General features: G+C 35.1%; 1 protein-coding gene and 1 long non-coding RNA gene across 2 annotated transcripts in view; both read right to left on the minus strand.

Moving 5' to 3' along the window:
- The window catches only part of LOC134795373 (ATP-binding cassette subfamily G member 4), a 73,443-nt gene extending 49,685 nt beyond the window's left edge, over positions 1–23,758 (minus strand). Inside the window, exons 1-2 of the mRNA XM_063767202.1 lie at positions 23,309–23,758; positions 5,041–5,101 (exon numbers count right to left, since the gene is read on the minus strand). Coding sequence (XP_063623272.1) covers positions 5,041–5,095 — 55 coding nt within the window. The 5' untranslated portion in view covers positions 5,096–5,101; positions 23,309–23,758. The remainder of the gene's footprint in view (positions 1–5,040; positions 5,102–23,308) is intronic.
- Positions 1–26,789, minus strand: part of LOC134795393 (uncharacterized) — a 548,375-nt gene that overhangs the window by 365,388 nt on the left and 156,198 nt on the right. The window lies entirely within an intron of this gene.

The following is a 26,789-nucleotide window of genomic DNA, read 5'->3' on the forward strand; positions in this document are numbered from 1 at the left end:
CCACACCAACCCGAAGAAAATATTACCTGTAAGAAATCAAACAAAAACAAACCAAATCAAATCCAAATTAATGTTATTAAAATTTATCATTCAAAATCATCATTTAAAATTCAATTCTACCACCAAACATAAGAAAACAACTCAAAATTTGCATTTGATTACTTTGCCTCACATGTGAATATAATGCAACTTTGCTATCGGTTTTTGAACAACCAAGAGAGCCTTTACCAGTTGGTGTGGTGAAAATAATATAATATGGAAAGGGCTGAAAACAGCAAGATGTTAAATGTCATGTTATAACACACATTGTTAAGAACAAGATAGTTATTAAATAGATATCCTAATACAACAAAAAAAATTAAGTGCAAATTGGCTAGGTACCTCGAGCGAGGCTAGAGGAAAATAAACACCTCGCAAAATAAGCGCTTGGCACAGGACTGGAGTCCAGCTGTTGGACACACCCAAAACCGGCATCAGGAAAGCGTTACTATGAGAAGCAGGCCAAAATAACATAGTGTTTCGGCTATGACCGCACTTAACCACAAATTTTGCGGTTAAATTTAATATTTACGTCTATGACTGCATCCGTAACCACAACGTGCGTAATGTCGATAGGTACTTCTTTTACAATTAGGTTAATTCGTAAATGATCAACTCATGCTTCGTGCCATTTTCCTTACCTTCGTCACAAGTAATTCGAAGATAATTGTGAGAAAGATACGGTAAAAGGGCAATTAATCCAATGACTCCAATTTCTATTATAGGTAGTAAAGGTACTACCTGTAAATGGACATTACCTATTAATTATAGGTAGGTAATTAATAGGTACCGGTTGCACCAAACACGTATCGTAATTGTTTTCGTAAATTTTTACAAGCTGATTTGTTTGCGCGTGGTGAATTTATTATTGATTGATAGTAATTAATACAATGATTTAATGGTTTTTTTTTGTAATGGTGATAGGCCTAAAAATAACGGTGAATAATTTTTTCTTGCCATCAAATAATTACGGACCATAATTTTAATTGAAACATTGCTATGAACAAACCAAGCTTGTTTCAAATAGGTAGTTATGTGTACCCAAGTGTAAAATAATTACTTTTGTAGTCATGGTTTAAGATTCCTACAATGTATGAACGTATGATATTTCGGCATCATCCGACCAATAAAAAAAGGAAATTGCACAAACAGCAACACTCCAATCTACTTATTAACTTTGACTTTGGGCGCAATCCGCAACCAACTAGTGTCGAAAACTGCCTTTCCCATTTTCCTTCACCGGAACGTACGCTACATTTCTTGTGAGACCTGTTTATTAGCAAACTACGAAGGACAAGTTAATGATAAAGTTTGTCAATCTCCACACAAAGTACGGGCTTTCTTATGTAATGGTGCCATCGCGCTTAACATAACGAGGCCTCAGATACATAAATAGCTGTCTTGGAAATAGTGATTTTTCGGTTGTAAATATCTTGATTCGAATACGAATACACAATGGGTAATTCGTCGCTGATACGATTAGGTAATTGTGAATACTTCAACAGCGAACAAGGTAATCGCCCTGTTCTCGAATGCCGATTGATTCATTCCACCTTTCTTTCGACTAAACTATGAATAAAAAAAAATACCCGGAACTACTCATCACTGCGGCTATCTAATTTAGCGCATAACATAATATGATTGTTGACAGTTAAATAGTGTGGATCTGAGGAATTATATTATAAGCAAATAAATATATGAAGCACCCCAATTTTATTGTCACGGTTTAAACAGATCACAGTTTTGATCAATCGTTATCCATCTACTTTTAGTCGGCGAACAAAAATAAATGCGACAGCTTATTCTGCGTAGATAAATTATTTTCGATGAAGAACCTAAATTTTTTTCGTATTTTTAATTTTCATTCGCGGAACATTCGGTTTTAAGCAGAATGCGACTGTGCATACAAAATATATGGGACTAAAGTGATCATCTGACAATAATGTTAATAAGCGCAACTTTATATGGGGACGGACTGTCTTTACAATTGACTTATCTTTGCTACTCCTAAGGAAGTCAAGGTGTTTATAGGAAGGCGCAAATGCCATGTATCCCTTTACCGTCTCGCTTAGTAAACATATATTATGAAAGCTGTGGTATTAGCATCGGTGATAGATAGAAGATAGGAGCGGTAACGATATGAACGTGTATTTGATGTTGTCGTTGTTGTGATTTTTGCAATGAGTATATGCATTTAATTAGCTTAATGTGCTGAGTAATTTGTAAGAATTATTATTGGCGTTTTAGGGGTTGACCCTATTGTAAAAGTTGGACCTACATATTCACCCCTCAGAGTATGATCAGACTCAATAGATAATAACTCTGTATATGAAGCTAAGTCTAGGTACCAATTAAACGGTAATTTTATTTAGCTTAAGTTGAGCCTCTTCGTATAGAAATTCATACAAATTACTGGCGCCCACTGTACTCCTACTACCGCATCGTACGCATCGAATAGAGAATAGAGAACGTTTATTCGAGGCAAAATAAAAGAAGAAAACAACACGTAACAAAACTTAACATATAAACCACATGTGTTTCGTCATCAAAAGTTATCTAAACGGAAACGAATATCTAAGTAATAAAACGATTTTCCACTAGTGGTTTACCTAAACTGATATTTTGTTATTAGAGGCAAAATAATCACTTATTAATCGTTACTAAATAGTGTGGGCGCCGATTTGAAAGATGGTAGGTTAGTGTTACATTACGAAATTTACACTTACATTTGACATTAAGTATCCATTAATAAGCAATTGCTGCTAACGATGTGTGTATTGTTTTATGAGACCAATCAGGCATGTTATCCAACAACGATTTTTAATAATTAGGATGAAGCAGCATAAACTTTATGAAAGACCGAAAACGTTGTGTGTCTTCCTCGCTCTTAAATATAAAATATAAGTACCTACTATGTATATACATTATATGGGACAATACTACACAAATCTAACTACTCCCACAGTGGGAAAGTTTAGCAATAAGACTTGTATTGTAGATACTAGACAACGACATTTAACAACACACAACACACATTAATTAATTACAGATCACCCGAGGCAGAGGCAGACCAGATGAGATGGCGAAACGACCTGGACTCATTCTGTGGCGACTGGCGGGAGCATGCACAAAGCCGTGACGAGTGCTGAAAGACAGGGGAGGCCTTTGCCCTGCAGTGAGACACAACATAGGCTATTAAAAAAAGAAACTTAAATTAATCTGATCGAAGAGCTGGCAGCTTTCAATACAGCAGGGAAATGCTGCCAGCATCCTCGTCCATCATGTCAAAGTGGGCCATTTTTGAAAAATAAGTAGGTATATTAGTTTTATTTAGCATTCGTTTTGTTTAATTTTAGCTTTATTTTATACATACATATTAAGCTTTTATACATTCGATATTCTATGTTTATTTTGTAGGTACCTGTAATAAAGCGACTCCAATTATAATATAATTAATAAATACAACTATCACTTAAATATCCATATTATTAAATATATGATAAATTGATAACTAGGAGGGAGTGACAACCAGGTACGTTTTTGCCCCGATTGCAACGATTACGATATTAATGAATAGCTGAATGATGGTCAATTCAAACTTTTATTCGACATTTTCCTTTACGTAATTACATTTATCCCATCTCTGTATATACATATGTATACATATATTAACATTCGCAATGGCCGACATTTCACTTGGACGCTGCTAGAAAGAAATACCTGTTAATACCTACAGATTATAAAGAAATGTGAAAGCTAGCCGCTTAGAATATCTGGTACCAATCGTTATTTATTTTGCTATTCACCTTACTTTAAAAATCCAACAACTTAGACAAATATTATGGCTTGTCATGGTCAGCTTTTTCGATTTCACTGAATTTGACTGGCTGGATAGAATCACGAAATATTTAACGTAAGTACCTATTTCATTGATAAACCAAAGTAATTTATTGATAAACCAAATATTACAGACAACAAGTATTTAACAGTTACCGGAACAACGGAAAACATTCACGACCTTATTATCTAACGCTTCGAGCAACACCGGCTTCCGACACATCGGAAGGGAGGGGCCCAAGCGATATCTCACCGTACAAATCTTTCTGCCATTTTTCACGGGGGGAAAGGTGCACACAGTCGCACTTCTCACACACTTACATACAAAATCCAATCTGTAATGACGACACAAATACGTAGAAAATGACACACGTCAAAGACAAATCTTGCAAACCTCGATCTCTTTTTGTGTACGGACGAGTGACAAGTGTCACAACACGCACACTAACACATTTTCGTTGAAGTATGTTATTGTATTCTGAAAGATGAGAAGTCGGATTTGTCGCTCGACCGATCCGCAATTTGTACTGAGCGAGCAAAATCGATAAATCCAACAATTACATGAGACTAAAATATAATAATTGTGATTGAATGTAATTAAACGTATGATATGTAAAAAAAAATATTACATGTGAAATGTAACACTTTCTTTTTGTAAATTTGATGTCCCCGACCTCTTTTTATAACAAAAAACCGAGCAAACAGCCATTTTTGTGCAGCAGTGTTCACGCGCGCGTCTGGACTCGGTCTAGTGAAAAATCCAAGTGCAACTAGTTTTATTACCCGCGCTAGATTAGATTGACGCGCTAATCTTGTACCTCGGCAGAGGGGAGATAGTGCGAATGCCGCCTCCCTTCCGTGTTGCTCGAAGATCTAACGCTAATTTTGTAGGTGAGTAGGTGTATCAAGTTGGAGGCCATTTTTTATAACTTATTTTTGCAGTTTGGCAAATTTCAAGGTTAGCGTACGTTAAGGTTGTTTTCCTTTGTAATAATAAATGTGTGGCTGACTTCAATCAAAAAGTCGCGGGATAGAAGTGTTCTGATACGTTCTTGGTACTTTTATACAATAAGTTCAGAAGAGGTGCAGTGCAGTATGACTAAAATTTTAAACCAAAATGAAGAGCAAAAAAAATAATTGAATAACGATTATCATCTGTCTTACCTTTTGATAAGCGACTGCATACTGTGTATTTCAAGTTCCGAAATTCCAAGTCCATTGTAAACTGAAACAAAGATTGATATATTTGAGATATTTGAATGCAAGTAGGTACTTACTTAGATAAATGACGAAAACGTGAAATGCTATCTGTAGTATCATTCATAATATGTATGTATATCTACTCCAATTCTAACAAAAACTACGTTTACGACTCCGGTAGTGAACTGTGTCCTACACAAAAGTTTGAACAAAGAAGACATTTATAACAGGATCAGAACTTCCAGAATTAAGAGATTCGTAAAAGATTTGTGAGAATTCCGCATTCACATTTGTCTGCTGTGTTGTATTGTGTATTGTGTTGTTCTGTGTCTTGATGGTTGCTGTTCACATCTTTAAGACGTGTTTTGACGAATTTTTTATCAGTACCGTCTTGGCTCTCTGAGTGTGCAAAATTTGTAATGTTTTTTATGAATCATAACGTCACAAGTGTCACAACACAACACTGGCGCGTGCACACTAGTGTGATCCATCTGATCCGTTGTTTCGTGTCGCTGCACCGCTCTCCACCTCACCGGGACCGGGATCGCTTGTGATGCGACTCAACACTACCCGTCACATCACAACGCACTGAATCTGAGAAAACGCATATTAAATGTGGAAACGATAGCGTTCTGATGCGTCACAACACAACACGTCAGACAAATTTAAATGCGGCTTAACGATGTCCGAGTATATTATATTTGCGAGAGAGTATTTTCTCTTAGAAAATCAACTGGTCAACTTTTAACACACATTTATGATTTATTTACACGAGATCTACATTTATACAATTTACTCGTAACTTTCTTACGCGAGGTAATATTAGCTACATTCGATTTGTAGCCGTTTAAAGAAAAAAAAATGATTAAGTACATACCACATATTTCTTCGAAAATAGCGGATTTAGCGGAAGCATTGTAACTGAAGTGCCAGCCACTTGTCGAATGAGCATGAATGCACTTCTGCAGCTACATATAAAGGGGATATATTAGGCCAATTTTCATATTTGGATCACTGACCCAACAGAATACAGTGTTTAAGTCGTTAAATTTACCTAATCATCCGTTTCAGTTACTTGAAGTTTCAATTTGTAAATGATCACTTGTTGTACATACAGTAAGCATGCAATAACTACAATGTTGCAAATATAGAATGTATCCACTGCCCAGTTTAGAAAGATCACTGCCAAATCAAGCGTATGTTAGATACAAAGAATAAATTATCAAAACATGCTGACCATGACGGAACCTCTAGTTAAAGGCATTTACTATTAAATTTTACTCTGAATGAGACCGCTGGTGACCTAGCGGTAAGAGCGTGCGACTTTCAATCCGGAGGTCGCGGGTTAAAACCCCGGCTCGTACCAATGAGTTTTTCATAAACTTATGTACGAAATATCAATTGATATTTACCAGTCGCTTTTCAGTGAAGGAAAACATCGTGAGGAAACCGGACTAATCCTAATAAGGCCTAGTTAAGGCCCTCTGGGTTGGAAGGAAACTAGTGCCTACGTCAATTCTTGGGATTAGTTGAGCCGTGGCAAAATGCCAAACATGATAACGCGAGATAACGCGAGGAAGAAGAAGAAGGAGACTTAAATTTTTAGACTTGAAAATCTATGGTCGCTTAACATTCGTGATTGTGAAATAATTCAAAAGATTTTTTTAATCATAACTCTCGACCTTAAAACGTCTAGTCTAGAGTCTAGATGGACCTTTAAATAGAATGAAAAAAAACTGAATTCACAATAGGATTTTAGTAAGTACCAAAAAGAATGCATAGGTATTCGTATATTTATTCCGTTGGCGTCATACGCGTGACCAAGTTACAAATTCAAGTCTAATTATTATTCGTTATACTGTACGCTTATACTGACCAACCGCTTACTATGACGAAATTACTGTGCGAAGTTTGGTTTTCAAATAAAATTCTTTGTGACAAATTCGGATAAGATGACTTCGCTTATAGTGACAAATCGCTTACTATGACCTAAAAATCCTATTTCCATGAAATTATGTCCGGTTATACTGACACATTCGCTGGTTTTCGTGGCCATCACCACGTCTTTCCCTGCGAGGACGTTTGGAGCGTTCGTGGCGTGTAAGGTATTTTAGTTATGATTCTCAGTGACAAGTTGATATTTGTTATAAGTTTAATAAAACTTATTTCTCACAAATGAATTGGAGATTAATTTGGAAAACATAATAACAAAAATAAGAACGGTACGGTCTCATCCACATGGAATATTAGTAAATGTAAGCGGAAACGAATATCGACAGTCGATAAATCGAATATCGTTAGTGTTGTGTGTCGACAGAGTGACATCCCTAGTGCGCAAAACGTTCAAACTGATAAACAAGACCAAGTGCGGGTAGTTCGGAAAACTCGCGCGGCTAGAAGATGTTGATGTCAACTTGAGCCAGTCTTCTCCGAGACCACGGGGACAACGCCGTCCTCGAAACGTCGGAGGTAAATCTTAAAACTTAAATACGCGATTAAGTCCCGTTGTGCAGTTTGATAATGTAAAAATAAGAAGTTGTACCACTATGTTTGTTTTATATGATATCCGCTTAGGATGACGTGTTTTTCAATTCCCTTTGATGTCATTATAAGCGGTAACTGTACTTCTTTTATATTCGTAAATAAGGATGCATATACATTTTTCAGTTTGCGTCATACGCGTGAATAGCTAACTTATTTTCTTGGCTACCATCAGTCTGCAACTACTGTCTGCAATTACTCAGAAGTCACATTCGACATGTAAACTGTATACGACGCATCTCGCTCGGATATAAATACACGGGCGACTGATGTCGAAATGATATCAAATATATGCCATTTTATAAGTTCGAATCGGCCTCTACTTTTCTACTGCTCGATGCTCTTTATGAAACATCAAAACAATAGTTGTGACTATGAAGTTGTTAAGTATATATATTAAACGCAACCTCACAATGAATTCAACTTGATTCAACAAATGTAAATTTCTTTTGAGATGAATATAATTCTTTAACCACAACTTCTCCATTCAAACAAAACATGTTACTTACACCCCAGTGTGTTCGTTGTAGTCTCATGATTTCTGAGGTAAGACAATTTAATTTTTCAATAGGAAACAAGCCTATTTAAATGTCTCCACTTCCACTACCGATCGAATCTTTCTAGAACATTGCGCACTTTCGCACAAACAAGCTCTGTAGAAGTCAGTAGCAACGAGACCATGTCGCGCTAAATACGGCCAAGCACACACACTAGAGGCCTTGGAAATCCTAACTGAAGTAGTACTACTGCCTAACTTGTGACATCAGTTGACAAATAAAACTCATTAGGAAATCTGTTAGCTACTTCTCTTAAGAACTGGGTTCTCCAATGCCTGAGATCTTTACTACGCTTCGTGGAGATGAGTCTGAGAAGGCATCGAAAAAAAGCGATATTGTATGATTTGTATGTGAAATATTATATTGCTAGTGTGAAATTATTCTGCAATAATATTTTCCAATAAGTTATGTACGGAAATATATCTGGTACAATTTTTTTACGATATTATTAGGCATAAATTTTACAGGTTACGAAATACCTAACTAGATCCATGCATTCATTCGTGGATCACAATAAAACATCGATAGTTTTCTGTAAGCCAAGTCCCTTACCGATATCAGTGCCTTTGTTGTTTTGCTATACGAATTGCAACCGTCTCTTGCTCATATAATACAACTAGTTAGAAAATAAAACGATGTAACACAAGTATTTGGACACAAAACACAATAATTATTTGTTTTACAAGGGGGCAAATTTGTTGTTTAACCGCTCGTGCTAATATTGATACCCGAACAAGTGAAAGATTCCAAAATTGAACCACGAGCGTAGCGAGTGGTTCGAAAAATGGAATCTTGAGCTTTGCGAGGGTTTCAAAGCACGAGGGTTAAACAAAATTTGCCCCCTAGTGAAACACAAAATTGTTCACCACACCAACCCGAAGAAAATATTAACTGTAAGATATCCAACAAAAACCAACCAAATCAAATACAAATTAATGTTATTAAATATTTATCATTCAAAATCATCATTTAAAAGTAAATTCAACCAGCAAACATAAGAAGACAACTCAAAATTTGCATTTGATTACTTTGCCTCTCATGTGAATAAAATACAACTTTGCTATCGGTTTTTGAACAATCAAGAGAGCCTTTACCAGTTGGTGTGGTGAAAAATAAATTACCAGCATCAACAAAATCAACTTATTTCGGTCAAATAACGGAGAACGTTGTGCTACTCGTATACGATAAATAATAAACCCGAAACGAAAGTGGCAGAAATGCATGAAGAAAGTTGAATGGGGGAGAGCTGTTTCTTACTTAGCTTTTACTGTCACACGATGACACAGAAACACAAGATGCAACATTTTAAGGCAACCCAAAGCCAAGACAAGATTTTCACTTATGTCTAGATAACGAAATTCTCCTTTATCATATCATAATGAAAAAAACTCATTGAATATTCCCAAAACAATTTAATTTTGCGGTTATATTGGTGGTCAATTCCAAGGACAATATGGAAGGTTTAGGTTAGTGCCTACTCGTGCTTTTGTCCTTTTATACAGCTGTTTTAAGCTATTATCCCGGAACGAGTCACGAATCCAAAGGTTTGCTGCGCCCAAGCATACAATTACAATGCAGCTACCTTACTCACAAAGCATTTTATGGTCCAGTATAAATTGAACTCGAGATCCGTAACTATTTGCGTGCTCACACACCTCACTATAATAAGCCAGGGGCGATACGCTTTGAAACCTTTGCAAATAACAGCCAAGACAATTATGTACAAAGACATGTCCAAAAGTCACGTTCGCTAGGTAATTTAGTTAAGTTAGGTTTTGTGTTTGCGTAACCTCGTGAAATGATAGAGGAACGGTAAACTATTTGAAGGCTGTGTATTATCACTACTATCTTAACTCTTAAGGCCAAATCGCGTAATTTTAACTGATTTGGGCAACAAACAGTATAATAATGTTCACTGTTTTATCGCGATAATCCACTGATGCATATAGATTACCTTACCTTACGAAAAATAAATTCAATTAGTCTAAACACACGTCCAAAGTTTTACGGACAATTTAATTTATTTTACTTTACATTATACACATAGAAATGTGTTGATTAGTAGCGTTTAGGCACAGTACAAGAACAGTAGTGAATCTTCATAGAAATGTGGCGCTGCCGGCTTGAATGTGTGCGTGCGCGCCGGGCGCCGTGTACGCACGCGCTGCCACGCACACATTAGCATAATATACGGGGGAATACGGTGGCGGCAGTGTGGGCCGTACCGCGATAGTGATCGCGCGCATTCGAGTACGCTGCACGCCCGCCCGCTCGCATTTGACTGCTCTTACCGGCCTTAATTTTTTTGATCATGACTTCGAACAGAGGAAAAAAATATTGTAGTGTCTTTGGGTGTCACAATAACGACTCCTCAAACCCGGACTTGTCATTCTTCACAATACATTAATTACAGGAATTATGGTACAGATCGAAATTACTCATAGTCCCACCCGATGACTTCGTCGTGAATATAGGAAGGATGGAGAAGGTGTTTCGCAAAGCGTTTGAAAAGGACCACATCAACATTAAAATCGGCACGTCAATTTAGGAACAATTAAAAGACATAGAATTTACGATGCCCTGCCCATGCTTCCCTAAAACCTTTTACTAATGTTATACGTATAGGATGAGAATTTACTTTACTTTAATCGCTAACAGTAAAGCGTTCCGAACATGCAGAAACCGGAGGAACTTTTTTTCTGTATTGAATTTATAATTTTTTTAATAAATGCCATTTCCTAATGTAAATATTTAAAAAGCGTTTTATTTATACGTCATTTATGAATTGTTAGAACATTTCATTATATTATATAAATAGAAACCTAGTGTTACTCATAATACGCAAATAATATGTAACTAAAAATAAAAGTGACAACCCTAAGCGCCAACGCAAGAGTAGGTAAATAACTTGCCGAGCGGCCTTAGATTCACTACTGTTCTTAGTGTACTGTGGTTTAGGGTTACCAACCCTGAATCTAGATACGACAGATCTTCCGTACTATTGGGGGCCGTATTACAAATTCTACTGGAGATGACAGCATTTTTAGGAGTAGGTACCGTCAAAACACTTACAATGTAGAGTTTAATAAGTGGACTGATTTGCATCTGTTTTCCGATATTTTCTCGACTAGGCATCCCTCTAATCTTCAGCATTATTTTTGTGTGACCATAGACATACTGTACCTATGTTTTCCATTACGCCGTGTAACCAGTATTACAGTCAGAAATTATTTTTACACACACACATACACCCACATTTTTGTAAAATGTGGCTGTACCTACGCGCAATGGCGATCCTTTTGCAGTTACTTATCCAAATTTATTCCAATTTTTTTATTTAGGAATTTTAGCGATGCGCTAAGCCACGCCTTATTTCATTTAATACAGTTAAAAGGTTGTGCACAGAAAATGTAAATTGAATTTCACCATAATTACCGGACTAAAAAGACGTGGAGAAACGCTTTTTTGCCAATATTAAAAAAGTTTTTCCAGATTAAACTACATTTTTAGCCTTGGAGCATCCCACGTGTAAGGCTAAGTTAGAACAATAAAATAAAATAATTAGTTAACTAAAGTTCTTTAGTTTTATAATGGTATCAATTCAAGGTTCTGCAACGTCTGAAACCGTACTTCAATGATATTTTTCGCCGGATGTTTATTATTATACAAGCCAAAGAAGTTTTCTGAACGGTTCCCGTAATCAGAATCACCTACTCCATTTTCTTGGTAATACCTATGCCATACAGCTCGCTATATACCCAGTCTTCACGATACGTCAACTTTAACTTTCTCTGACTTAAAAATAGCAAAAGTCGTCGGTGACATTGCCACAATTAACAAAAGTTAGCTTCTAGCTATAGCTTCAGTATAGGTGATCCCTAACTCGTTCATAAAAAAAATCAACAGATACTTCGTTAAGATATGCAGTCAAACAAGTGCCGCAACCAACACGTTAAACATATGTTTGCCCAAGAAATTGTGTCCAAACTTCTATTAGCATTGCGATCAATGTTTTCTCCATATTCTCATAGCTACACAAGCGTGGGCGAGTCGAGTTCCATGGCAAATCAGTTTATCTTGACATTCAGTTCAGTACAACTATGCACTTATGCTGGATCAACTTACCGATTCGCGTTCTGCAACCAGTTGGAATGCTACCCCAGCAAACAGATTTGAAATAGGTAGGTTCAAATATTTCTCAACGTGCACTCACAATAGGTTTCAAGAACGTTCTGAGATTGCAACTCTGGTGAAGGCGAAAAACTAGCAAAGTGTAATTAGATTTTATCAACGTTGAGCAATATAGTGGGCATTAGTTTTCCAATTATTTTCAATAGCAATTTCGACTAATCTAGTTAGATATTGGATTTAATGTATCTGTACTCTGTACCGGGCTTCATACTATTATTGTAACTATATAAGGCCTACCATGTTAAGTTAAGTTTGCACACCCATATCTAAAGGTAGGCATGACAATAAAAATGAAATTCAAGTAAAAGTCAAAACTGAGATTAACTCAGAATTAATTAGGGGGTAGTTGTAGATCTAAATCCCATGACTTAGATGCTAACCTTTACATCTGTCCATTCTTCAGGATTTTTTTTATTTAGAGAATTACATTTGGCCACGTCGATATAGCCTTAACACCAACTGACATTGCAAGTATTGCAACACACAATCTAAGTATAAGTCAAACCCATGAGACTTATTATCATTGCAAACTTTATTGTATGGGAGTTTTATTATAATGAGTGCATTTTAAAAACTAGATGTTCCTTTGTTGCCGTAGGAAATATTATCATATTAGAAAATGAGTCGCAGTTGTGCGGTTTAACGAGTTTGGATCTTATTCTTGAAGCATAAGGTGAAAATATATTGTACACAAATCATAAACCAATCATCACGCTGTTAGGCACAATAAAAATAGCTCTTTATGATTATGGCTTATGACCTTGACCAGAGAATACCTAAAGGTGCATCCAGATCTATCTATGTGCTGCTCGCGCTTCGGTTTTGCGTGCACATAAAAGCTAAACTCATTCTTTTTTATAAATACATACTGTCTCATTAAAAAATAGAGACTTAAGCTTAAGAAAAATCAGTTCTTTAAATACATTTGCTAAGAACGACAAAAATATACCAAGTTAAAAAAAAAAGTAGCCAGTCTTAAATTGAAAAACTAACATGGTAATTTCAAACAAATGAGTGACTTTTTACATAACCTGAAGGTGATATATTTTTCCAATATTTTTGGTTTTCGATGGGTAACAAAAAAAATTCACACAACTGGTTAGTTAAGTTAGGTATGTATAGTTTTTGTGTATCTTAAACTTTCAGAAAGATTTCAAGTTATAAGGTAAAACCATTTGCCAGAAATTCAAGGCGATTACATACTATACTTGCACAAAAAAAAACAAAAAACAATAAATACAAATATAATAAACAAAAACCATTTTATTAATAATTTGGTTTTTTGTATTCTTCCACAAAGTTAATCCACCCGTCTACTTTCGTATTGTAAACAAAATGTATGATTCATATTAAATAGGGTCCAAAAGGTCAAATTAGTAATAGATTCTCGTTACGTTTGTGATTAAAAGCTCTTGCTCACAAACAAAGATCGTCATGACCCCGGAATATAAATTATACCTATTCAATTCTCTATCGGATCTACATGTGCAGAATTAAGTACGTGCAAAAAGTATTTTATATTGCACATGCGCATTATCTATTGTTAGTGAAGTAGCATCTTCGTCAGGGAGGGCGATTCGAACTTAATAAATAATCTTGTTTTATTTCTGTATGAAGAAATGTCACTGTTGTCAGCAAACAGATCATATCAGTAACCGTTTTAAAACAAGAAATAACTACCTGAATAGGCTTTCGGGACCCATGCCCGGAGCCAGGCGATACTCGTAATTCGCCAGTCTCCGTTAGTAACGATTTATTTATTTCGATTAATAAATTTTAACATAAAATAACGCCTGTAACCGCTTTCAAGGCCTAAGTTATTCCATACGTGGTGCATGAACAGTTGTACGGAGCACTAAAATATGTAATAACAAAACAGTCTCCTTCTTCCTCGCGTTATCCTGGCATTTTTGCCACGGCTCATAGGAGCCTGGGGTCCCCTTGACAACTAATCCCATGATTTGACGTAGGCACTAGTTTTTACGAAAGCGACTGCCATCTGACCTTCCAACCCAGAGGGGAAACTAGGCCTTGTTGGGATTAGTCCGGTTTCCTCACGATGTTTTCCTTCACCGAAAAGCGACTGACAAATATCAAATGATATTTCGTACGTAAGTTCCGAAAAACTCATTGGTACGAGCCGGGGTTTGAACCCGCGACCTCCGGATTGAAAGTCGCACGCTCTTACCGCTAGGCCACAAGCGCTTCAAAAAAGTATGTAAAAACAAAACAGTATGTACATAAATATGACATTATTATGAGCAATCACTTCACCAAATTGTCGTTTTTTCGAGAGTAAAGGCACGAGTTCCTTCCTATTAAAAAATACACAAATCAATATGGGGAACTTTTGAAGAGTTCTCTCGATTCCTCTGGAATCCCATCATCAGATTCCTGATGACAATTTATTTTTTACTATCGCAAGCAAGCGAGCAGAAAATTAGTAACAGTTAATTAATGTTATTATCCATTTATTAAGTATTGTCGTCATTTTAATCGACAGTTACTCAAACAATCACTTTTGCCTTGTGAACCGTCATTTGTTTAATCTAAATGGCCACTTTGTTCCCGATTTTTAGGGTTCCGTACCAAAAGGGTAAAAACGGGACCCTATTACTAAGACTCCACTGTCCGTCTGTCTGTCACCAGGCTGTATCTCATGAACCGTGATAGATGAAAGTTTCACAGATGATGTATTCTGTTGCCGCTATAACAACAAATACTAAAAAGTACGGAACCCTCGGTGGGCGACACGCACTTGTCCGGTTTTTTAATTGTACAATATCGCCTGGGAATCATAAACAAAGGCTTTTGTTGTTAACGTTTGCGATGTCTAGTTGTCATTATTAACTGTATTCACCACTTTTTCTATCAATAACACATAAAATAAGTGTTCCGTGAACAAAGTTTTGTACTGAACACTAAAAATAGTATATTTTACCTGAGAAGACTCCTTAGTTCGCCTCTTAAGTTCAGTTTCCAAATACTTTGGGCTGTATGCAAAATTATGTCATAAATTATTTCATTATGATTCATAATGAAATCAAATTTATTTAAATTTGTAAGTTCTTATCCTCCTCTACCTGCTGATTCTTACTTAACCGCCGTTATTTTTTAAAACCGGTTTGCCAGGTAACATAATATGCATAATTTCGTTTTCTTTTTAACCGCCTTAAAAAAAAAGGAGGTTCTCAGTTTGACCCGTATGTTAGTATGTATGTATGTTTGTCCGCGATTATCTCGCGTTTGGCTGAACCGATTCTGATGCGGTTTTCAGCAAATTTAATGCTTTTCAGTGGGTTGGTTTATGAAGGCGGCTCCCTTTTTTTTTAAAGAAATAAAATTAAGTTATTTTGGTTTAGTTTTTGTTTTTTTTTTTTAAGTTCAGTGTTTCCGCAGTTTGTTTATAGGCTGAAGGTTGTTTGAATGTCTGAAGATCAATAAGTTTCGGTAAAAAAAAATATTGCAGGCTTTCTTTGTACGTTCTACAATTTACATCATGACGTTTTTATTATCGATTCCGTAGATAAGATTCTGTTTTTAATTACAGTGTTCCTATGTCCATCATCCATCTCTATCATCAGACAAAACCTATAGACCAACGTCCTGATATTCTTCGGTGAAACCTACAATACTTTACAATTATAGGGCATGTATACCGGAATCCCGAAATACCGGAATATCGGAAAGTTGTTTACGATATTTTAATACCGAAACGAAGAGGAGCATTTTTTAGTTTCATTTTATAAAAATTATGAAAAATAAGATGACTGTTGGTCAGAAAATGGATAAATTATGTAGGTAAACAAATTGTATAAGTACATATATGTAGTAAAATGTTAAAAATAGACCATTTTCATTATTAATTTGATAATAATCCTTAATAAAACATTTAATATGGTCAACTCAAATACCGGTTATAGGGCCAATATTAGATTTCAATACCAGTCTTGAGAATCGTCCGATATTGGATGCCACAATTGCTATATAAAAAGTATAAAAACCTCCGTTGTTGGGTGCGTGATGTGTAATAGAATACGAAGACGTATCTGTAGATAATAGATATAGATGTGATATAATTGATATAATTGAGATCGTGCTTTTGAATAAATATAAACTCGGATAATTTAATCGATTATATAGCCATCATATTATGCCAAGACATGAATAAGGATTAAAAGTTATATAAGGCTAATAAAATATCGTTGTATAGTAACTAAGTGCGTAAGACATGTAGGTGTATTAAATACGGAATCCAATATAATTAATGGTATTTTATATTGAGCTATTGATTGTATTCAAAGTCATTTCAGCAGCGCCATTTCGATGTCGTAAATGTGTTTTTTTTTTCAATCCTTAGCTGTACTTTGCGAGGTCATGCTGAGCGTTTTATTCTCATTTTGGGGTTGGTTCTTTAGTAAAGGTATGTATTACAGTAGAACATGCTTAAGACGATTCTGAGGGGACCTAGCAAAAAAAGCTTCTTAAGCGGGAAATCGTATTAAACGTGAAAAAAAACTAGTATTGTTTCATGTTCAAACACCGCAGCGGTGATAATGAGCGAAGGATATCTAAGTGTAGGTAGGTATAATTTCACACGTGGTTAAATAATCTAGGAACACTCGACTAGCTCAACTAAAAAGTCGTGGAATAACTGAGTGCAAATAAAAATCTGCAAACGATAGCTCGCACTTCGTGGTCCACAACCGTCAAGCAGATGGCATAGCATTCTCACGCCGTTAAGGACCCGACAAAAGATATTAGACAAAACAAAAAACCTAAGGTAGGTAGGTAATATACATATTAAAAAATATTGGCTAACGGCGTAATGCATAACAATATGACCGTACGACGGTTATGTCACTAACACAAACGTGCAGATGATGCGTAACGGGAATTTTAGATGGCGTATTAAGCGGGACGCGAGTCGTATTAACCGTGAAAAAATGTATGAAAACGGACCTAAAGTTGCAGGGACCGGCGTAAAACGGCGTATTATGCGGGAAATCATATTAAACGTGATCGTATTAAGTGGGTTCTACTGATATAGAATCGGACCCACTTGCAATGACAAAGTGTGACAATGTCATCATTTTATGTTATGAAAAAATAACGTTTTTTATGACACTCCCTCAATTCGTTATATTTATGTTGATTGCAAAGTTAGCTTAGACGACTCTATTTACCTCGCAAAATTTGGTAGAAATATCAAACAAATCCCGTCGCCCATCCATTTCTTTAATAATCATTCAGGCGCCGGGTTTTATAAGTAATCTACGGCGTGAATGGGAGACCAACAGTCCGATTCAGAATTTGTAAATTATTTGAACTGGTTTAGATACGACCTTGACGCCTTGATGATCTAGCTTGCACGTCACGTAGGTACGACTTTCACTTCTATTCGCATCTTCGTATCAAAACAATACCAAAACAGTTAAATCAGTATCGGACTTCAAGATGGAGCTCGAGGCAGGGCTCGGAACCGGTATTTTTTTTAAACCCCGATATAGTCCAATATGTTGATTATTTTATGCTCTTTACGTAGGACTAAATCATGAATTTAGGTAACAACTTTGTATTATTAGATTATCCCATTAAAAAAAATTATAAACCAAAGAACGAAAAAGAACGTAATAATACCGGTATTTTTGTATGGACCAAATACCGGTTGCCGACCCTTGGCTCGAAGTCACGGTACACTGGTTTATCAGACCGACCGCTTGCGCTCGCGCACTTAATCGGAATACACAGTGTGCATTGTTGGGCCGATGCTCTGCTGTCTGTCACAGCACACGCTTTCCAACAGTGAGCGAACTGTGTAAAATATCAGACGGAAGACGTTCGCTGCTTAAGATGAACACATAGTTGGAACAAAAGATGTTGTGTCATAAAAAAAACATTGAGACGTATTCTGGTCTGCTGAAATATTAAACAGTTGGGACAACGCTAGGAAAAATAATAATAAAAGGCCAGGGTTTACAGAAATTCGTTGGTACCATTAAAACGTATGACCTTATTTATTTACCTCACTGTTGAAAATCTACAACAAGATAAACATCAATAGAATTTGAGTATTATTTCTTTGTATATCTTAATTAATTGATACCTACAATGGAAAGCAAAGGCGTAAAAGTTTCTTGATGATTATGCTCTCCTTTTTTCGCTTTAAGTTTGCCGTAATCTATGAGAGTAAGGTAAGAAAACAGATAATTTGTATTCAAAATCATACTCCTTATTTTTGCTAACACAGCATACACTTATAAAATGTACTCCATTCGGTAAAATTAAACAGGTGAGTGTGAGTACTGAGTACCTACCTTCTTTACCAATGTTAATGTTACGTGTACTGCGGACTTGGCATTGGCACACAGCGTAGAAAACTACAGCAGACGTAATGTTTCAAGAACGCAGCTCAGGGAAAATGTTAACGTAGATCGTTACTTGTTGAGAATTTATGTGAAACCTATTAGAGATATCGCTTGCACTAGTGCGTGTCCAAATGTATAATAAAGCTTAAACAATTATGTTTTGTCGAACATTGTCGCTAAACTTACGTTTACGGCTTACGCCTAACCTAGCCAAAACTTTATTTTGTTAAACTGTTATTTATGAAAGTACATACCCGTTTTTCTTTCAGATATTCATCTACCTACTAACTCCCAACGCATCAAAAGAAACCATGTCGTCAATTCGAACTTAAAAAGTAATGTCATTTTGATCTCACTTTGTTATGCTTTTGCACATTACAGATGTACTTACCTATTCAAATTTTCAGCTCTATCGAAAACCGGAAGTGGATCATATATAACTAGTACGATTTGACTAAAACTCTGAGATGGTAGAAACTATAGACATATACATGCAACATTTTTAGAACCAATCTTATCAATCATGCTAATACTGAAGCAATATGTACGTTGTAACGTTTATTAACCTACTAAACTCTCGACAGTTCAATGCCTTTACCGGATTAATCAATACGTTATATAAGTATAACGAGTTATGTGTAAAAATATACACAATATTATATAACAAAGTTAATATTTTCGAAACTGCAAATTGCAGTTGCTACATTGCCCGTAGAACCGATGGCCGTTGGGGCGGAAAGGTTCTCGAGTGGCGACCACGTACCGGAAGGCGCAGCGTGGGTAGATCCCCCACAAGGTGGACTGACGACCTGGTAAAGGTCGCAGGAGTCCGCTGGATGCGGGTGGCGCAAGACCGGTCATTGTGGCACTCTTTGGGGGAAGCCTATGTCCAGCAGTGGACGTCCTCTGGCTAATATGATGATGATGATGAAATTGCAGTGGAACCGGTATCATTTCAATAATGACTATTGTGTCAATAGATACTAATTACCTAATTTGTTATACTAGAATATTCTCAAAAGAAATTCTGAATGTATATTTACTACTTACTCACGCAAAAGCTGATAAGTTAATGCATTTTTATTTACGATATTGTGTTAGATAATTAGAGTTATACCAAGAAAAGTCTGCAACGATTTTGATAGTATACGCAGTGCATGTGTTATTTATACGTCATTCACTTGCACTGCGTGATGCTATCAAAATCGTTGCACACTTGTCTTGGTCTAGCTCTAGTGATCTAAGGTATTTTTTATTTGCGTTCATTGAAGAAGCTTTAAAAGCGTTTCACATTGCCATATCGGATGTCGGATACGAAGAAGCAAAAAGTGCCTTTTATATAAATCAAAATCAAAATCAAAAATCAAAATCAAAAATATACTTTATTCATGTAGGCCTAGCAACAAGCTCTTATGAATCGTAATTAATCTTAATCTAATTATCAGAGCAATTTATTGATGTTAATATTATTCCATAATAAAATTGGATTATTATACATATCAAATTTAACACTAAGAATTTCACAAAAGGATCGTCAAACATTAAAAAGATTGTATAAAAAAATACTAGTCTAGAATTTCTAGAATAAAATCTAAATGTCAAAAAAAAAGCATAAGTAACAAAAGAAGTAGATAGTATTACATCGGAATATCCATTTCCTCATCAATAATCAAATATACCTAATAAATAAATAAATAATCATTTCGAATAACAATTAATCCCACGTTGTAATATCATTCATGTAGTCTTGTGTGGTATAATAAGCTTTAGAAATAAGTTTACGCTTTACATAATTCTTAAATTTATTAATAGATAATTCAGTAATATGGTTTGGAAGTTTATTATAAAATCTTACACAATTACCCATGAATGATTTTTTAATTTTATGGAGCCGAGTGAAGGGCACTGCGAGCTTATGTTTATTTCTAGTATTAATATTATGAATTTCACAATTTTTCCTAAAATTTACAATATTTTTATGTACATACAGAATAGAATATTCTCATAAATGTATTGACAGTGCACTGTCATTATGTCAATTTCCTTAAATTTATCTCTAAGTGAGTCTCTATGGTTCATTTTGTATATTTTATTTTTTAATATTTAATTATTGTTTGTTGTTCAAAAGCGTTAATGCAAACTAACAGGACTTGATGTCATAAGGCATTTTCTAGCAGCTGTCTAACTAAGAAAGCTTCGAACGGCACCCGACATCCAATATCGGGTCGGATAATGTGAAAACGCTCTTAGCTTTAACAAAAAACCGAGTAGTTGTTAAAATGTCTAATGATTCATTTCATGAGTTCTTACGCTTCATAGTATCTAACCGCTAATATAATGACACACACACACACACACGGCATGAAATGTGACACATTTAAAACATCTGCTCATATGTATTCAATATTTTACTGAACCTACTGTTTATGTATGTATCTTCATCAAGAGTAGGTAATTCACACTAACATTCTAAGTGACACAAATTCTGTGTCAATTATTATGTTCATTACCTACTACTGTCTCCACATTTTCATTTAGCTTTTATTTATTTGGATATAATACAGTTATGTACCTTTTCTACTTACGAAGTTAAGAGTTAGGGGCCCACAGATTACCAGTTCGCCGGACGATATCATCCTGTGTCAGTTGCTCGGAGCTGTCAAATTTTGCGTTTAACTAACAGGTTGATATCGTCCGGCGAACTGGTAATATGTGGGCCCCTTTATAACCCATTTTTATTCCCTAGGGAGTTATGATTTTTTAAACATATCACTCTTACCTACCTACTGAGAATATAAAGCTATAAAAGAGTTTTGCAATAAAAACACTGATTTATTTTATTCCATTTCTGTTCTTCAGTTTATTATTAATTTGTTTATTACAACCAAATTTACCTAAATCCGTTAGATACTAAAATACTATATAATCTTGATAAACTTTCTTGGAAGTCACATAAAGTTTGACTCTTCATACCTACGAAATCAAAGATCTAGACAGGCTGATAAGTTCAAAACAAACTTTGGTCACTAAAAGTGTATTGGAAAATAACACGGTACGTGGTTTAAAAACATATTTGTTTGTGATGATACTCGTAGTGACGTTCCCTTTAAGATAACATTGATCTATCACTGAATATATTTGTCGTAACCTAATATATATTCCCTTACACGTAGTAATACGTAGTATTCACGTGATATCACTCATTTACGCCGCGCAATTTTATTTCGTCAACAATAGGGTATTTGTTACTAGTCTAATCAGTTTCTTTTTACGAACTGTCAAAACGATTTTGCTACTATAGAATTTATATGAAACACTAGCATGTGACTTCACCACGATCAAATTACCTATTCTTTGTAGTTTTATACGGGTTTCAAAATAGAAATTTTGTCTAATAATTACTTCTGTCTACCTTTCTCTATTAATCTTCTGGTGCTTTATTTCATGATGTTGTAAAATAATTTATTTTAAATACTTTAAGTCAAATACCCTATTGTTAAAATCGATCGTTTTAATTGATTTAACCGATTTAATTGAATTAATTCATCCATCGTTTGATCCCCGCAGCACACGTGTTTCGATCGAACACAAATGACGCATAGGTCGCAATGGTTGCATTACTAATAAAACGCAATATCAACGCAACGATGCAACTAGGGTAACGATTCGATGAACAACAGATTTAATGAGTATAAACATCGCTAATATTTGAACCACTTATATAAAAAAGAGTAAAATAAAATAATTTTATTAGTAACTCTACTAGGTACTACTCACAATCAGTAGAGCTATGAATCGAACTAATATAACTAATACAATTAGGTATATAGGTACCTAATATAATTAGCTTGACTAAACAAAACGGGCCAACAATTTCCATACTTTTTTATTCAGACTTTACAAACAATATGAAAAGAAAGTGCCTGACAGCAAAATGCCTAAATTAATGGCAACAGTTTTTTTTTAGTTAAGTAATTAAAAGCATTTCTCTATATTGACGACCGGTCTGGTCTAGTGGATAGTGACCCTGTCTGCTAAGCCGATGGTCCTGGGTTCGAATCCCAGTAAGGGCATTTATTTGTGTGATGAACACTAATATTTGTTCCTGAGTCATGGTTGTTTTCTATGTATATAAGTATGTATTTATCTATACAAGTATGTATATCGTCGCCTAGTACCCATAGTACAAGCCTTGCTTAGTTTGGGGCTAGGTTTGATCTGTGTAATATGTCCCCAATATTTATTTATTTATTTATTCTGAATAAAAAAAAACAGAACATTTCTAAACTAAAAATATCTATCGCTAAATATACAATATTTATAAAGTAAGACCAAGAAAAGTCTGCAGCGATTTCGATAGCCCACGTAGTGCAAGTGTTATTTATACGTCAAAATTTTATAGAAATTTGACGTTTAAAATAACACTTGCACTAGGGCTATCAAATTCGCTGCAGACTTTTCTTGATCTAACTTTACCTATATTTACCTTTTTATATTTTTCTGAAAGTGCATGAAAGAGAGAGTGGGTACGCGATATAGATTATTGTATGCAAATTTCACATAAATTTCACTGACCTTTCAATTCCGATAAAAGCGCTTACAGTACTCGCATCAGCAAATGGTTACTTATGAAATAAACTGCACTAAAAACACCACTTATAAATCGTTTATTATTTATAAAACTTCAAATTGTTTTAACGCCAAATGCACATCGGAAACATTCGAAAATCGATTGCGGTACGCACTCGCGAACGAAACGCACAGCACTAAACAGTTGACTGGCCTCTGGCAGAAGGGCCGGATGGTGAACTTGTGCGGTGGGAGCCAGCACAGTCAGCTGTCAGACTGGCGCGTCACGGCGCTTGCGCGGCGTGCTCGGCGCAGGCGTGCTCCGAAATAACGAACGCGTGCATTCAGCGAGCCACGGGTATCAACAATGTCAACATTGCTGCATTACGCCCAGGATGCATTGGGAACAATGATGTTTTAATTCAATACGCAGTACAATGAAACCAACCGTATAAACAATGTGTTTGCTCTTTGGACTTTTTGTGATAGCCTATTTAATGTTTGAATAGGAAATAGAATGTCTGGCTTTCTAATTTTACTGCCTATTTTAGTCGCGACACTTTTGAAGTTAGTTTATTTTATGAACAAAGTAGTATCTGCCAGCGTTATAAAATATGGTTCCCTGCAGCTCAACACTTTGTTATAGACACCAATAGATTTGTTAAACTCGAATTTATATTAGGTACCTAGGGTACATATATTTGTTTGTACATCTATCGTATTACCGTATGGGTACCTAGGTACATATATCAATTGTAGAGGTTGTAAAGTATGTTCGAATGTTCATCGATGGTATTACTTTAACGTAATATAAATTCGAGTATATTTGAATATAATTTTAATTACTCTTTAATAAAAACATCTACCAGTGAAATCAACAGTTCAAATTCTATAAATGGATGTGGGTACATTCATACTATTTCTATGTAAATTACAATTAATTGATTTAGCCGCTTAGGAGAAATTGTCAAATAAACACACTCAATTAAAAAATATTAACCTGCCTTCTAAGCCGATTCTGTAAAAAATTTAAAAATATGATTGTTTTTATGTCCAGGAACATTTTTTATAGAAAGTTTTGTAGAAAGACTACACACGACGACGCTATAGCTGAACTTTCACTTGACAGCATGCGACACAAAATGTAGAGATAAAATACACCGTTGGTTTTTAAAATAGTATTTTATACAATCGTGATATAATAGAGAGCTTTTCAGTCGATTAGGTACCGTGTTTAGGCCACGAAGCTTGAAGACCTACATACTTACCTAACGTTTATACGTTTCTATTGGGTAGAAATTCCTCCGACACCTCATTAACATCAATTATGCAATTAGTAAACATTATATTCGTAAATACGGACATTTTTCAAATACCGAGTTGTTGATAATGTCGAGTCCATTACTCGTCATTTTGGTATGTTAATATGTCACTAACTTCAAACAATGCAGACATTTGATAATTATTTTAGCCAGACAACAGTCATAGGATTAATTGTGTGTAATTTATTCCTACATAATAAGAATAAAAATAAAACTAAGTACCTGTTTTTGAATGAATTCTAATTCTGTTTTTATGCCGGCCATTATTATTTTACGCATTGTTTTTAGTATGTTTACGTTAGTAATGTTTTATTTCTTATTTTATAAGTTTAAGGGTCCACTGAAAATCAGCGTCGTTGCACTAAGTGCTCCTACTAGGGCTTGCAATTCGAATATTCGAATATTCGAATTTGTCGAATATTCGGCCTGTTTTGATATTCGAATATTCGGCCGCTCAGGTTTCGAATATTCGAATATTTTTTATTACTATAAAAAATCTATTTAATCCGCTGCAGTTACAGTTTCTGTGTGTTTTCCGGGTATTTACAGTGAATGAGTAATGGAATGGTGAAGGAGTAGGTACCCAAATACGAAGGAAATAATATTTTTACTGTATTCCTCTCGATAGACTTCGTGAATACAGTGAAACCTAACTCAATTTAAAAGAAAACGAAATCAAAAAGTATGTTATTTTTAACGGTGCATAAGTTTTAAGTTAAAGGGTCATTCTGTTTATTAAGACTAAACCTTGCCCGCACTTATCGCAATTCTCAAATTTGATCATACCAAACCTGCCCAACTAGGTAATCTAACTATGCACCTTTAGCTGACGAATAATCCAGTAGTCAACTAACTTTTTCCCTTAAATATTCCAATATTATATAATTAAGCCAACCATTAATTAAGGCCTCTGAGTGACTACAAGTTAATTTAAATCAGAAAATAATTACCTACTAAAAAAATATCTTACATACCTAGGTTTGGTTTAGATGATTAAAGTTATATTATTTCACTCAACGGCGCATTTATAATAAAAGTTTTATCTAGAAATATTGAATACGTCTTATTTTGGCGTTTTACTTGTTTTTATAAATGTGGGCATCTCATAGTAGGATGATAAAATCTAGTCAATTAAGTGGATTTCTGCAAAATATCATTAGTTTTAGCAATAAGTGAAATAAGCTTTTGAATAAAACGATAATAAACCGATTTCTCGTTCTTTTTCTTATTTTTTATAATATTCGAATAATTATTCGAATATTCGAATATGTCGTCAGAAAAAGTCGAATATTCGAATACCTGAAAGTTTCGAATATTTGCAAGCCCTAGCTCCTACACATGCTGAGTGGTATCCTCTTTGGGACAACCAATTACATAACCTATGTTACATGTTTGTCATCTATGTATTAATGTTTAGATTGTGTTGTTTCAAATAAATTATTTTCATTTCATTTCAAGAATACACCGTGTTTTTATTGTATTTCGTTAACTTCGGGTATGGTGAATAGTTGAGTGTGCTCAGAGCATAAAAAGGTCAACCACGGCGTTGCATGAACAAGAGATTTCCTTTGGCAGGATTGGTCCTTAGGACCCAAGGATGGATTTAAGAAGTGGAGCCACCGAGATTTTTGATTGGTTTTGATCGGCGACGTCTGATGTTAATAATTGTTTAAGTTTAGGTTCTATGTCAAGTTTAGTATCATTTTCAAGTAAATCAAAGATGTAGACATAGATTTCATCTAAATCGGTTCAGCCGTTATTGATTCCCCATACAATCTTACACCTTCCTTTTCACTTTTGAGAGATTTTTTTTTTGTTAAAAACTATCCTATGTTCTTCCCCGGGACTCAAAATATCTCTATACCAAATTTTATCTAAATCGGTTCAGCGGTAATTTAATCCCCATACAAATTTCCACCTCCCTTTTCACACCCTTAAAGGATGATTTTTGAGATTTAAAGTAGGCTATGTTATTCCCTGAAACTCGAACTATCTCTGTACCAAATTTTAACTAAATTGATTAGCGGTTTAAGCGTGAAGAGGAATTTAAAAAAAAGTATTTTTTTTTCATATTTTATGTGTTTTTACTTCGGAATGGTGTCATATGATATCAGAAATGAATTCGGCATCCCCGATTTATACGAAAACGATACCAAACTTGGCCT

The sequence above is a fragment of the Cydia splendana genome, chromosome 12 (assembly GCF_910591565.1).
Source record: "Cydia splendana chromosome 12, ilCydSple1.2, whole genome shotgun sequence".
In the NCBI taxonomy this organism is placed as follows: Eukaryota; Metazoa; Arthropoda; class Insecta; order Lepidoptera; family Tortricidae; genus Cydia; species Cydia splendana.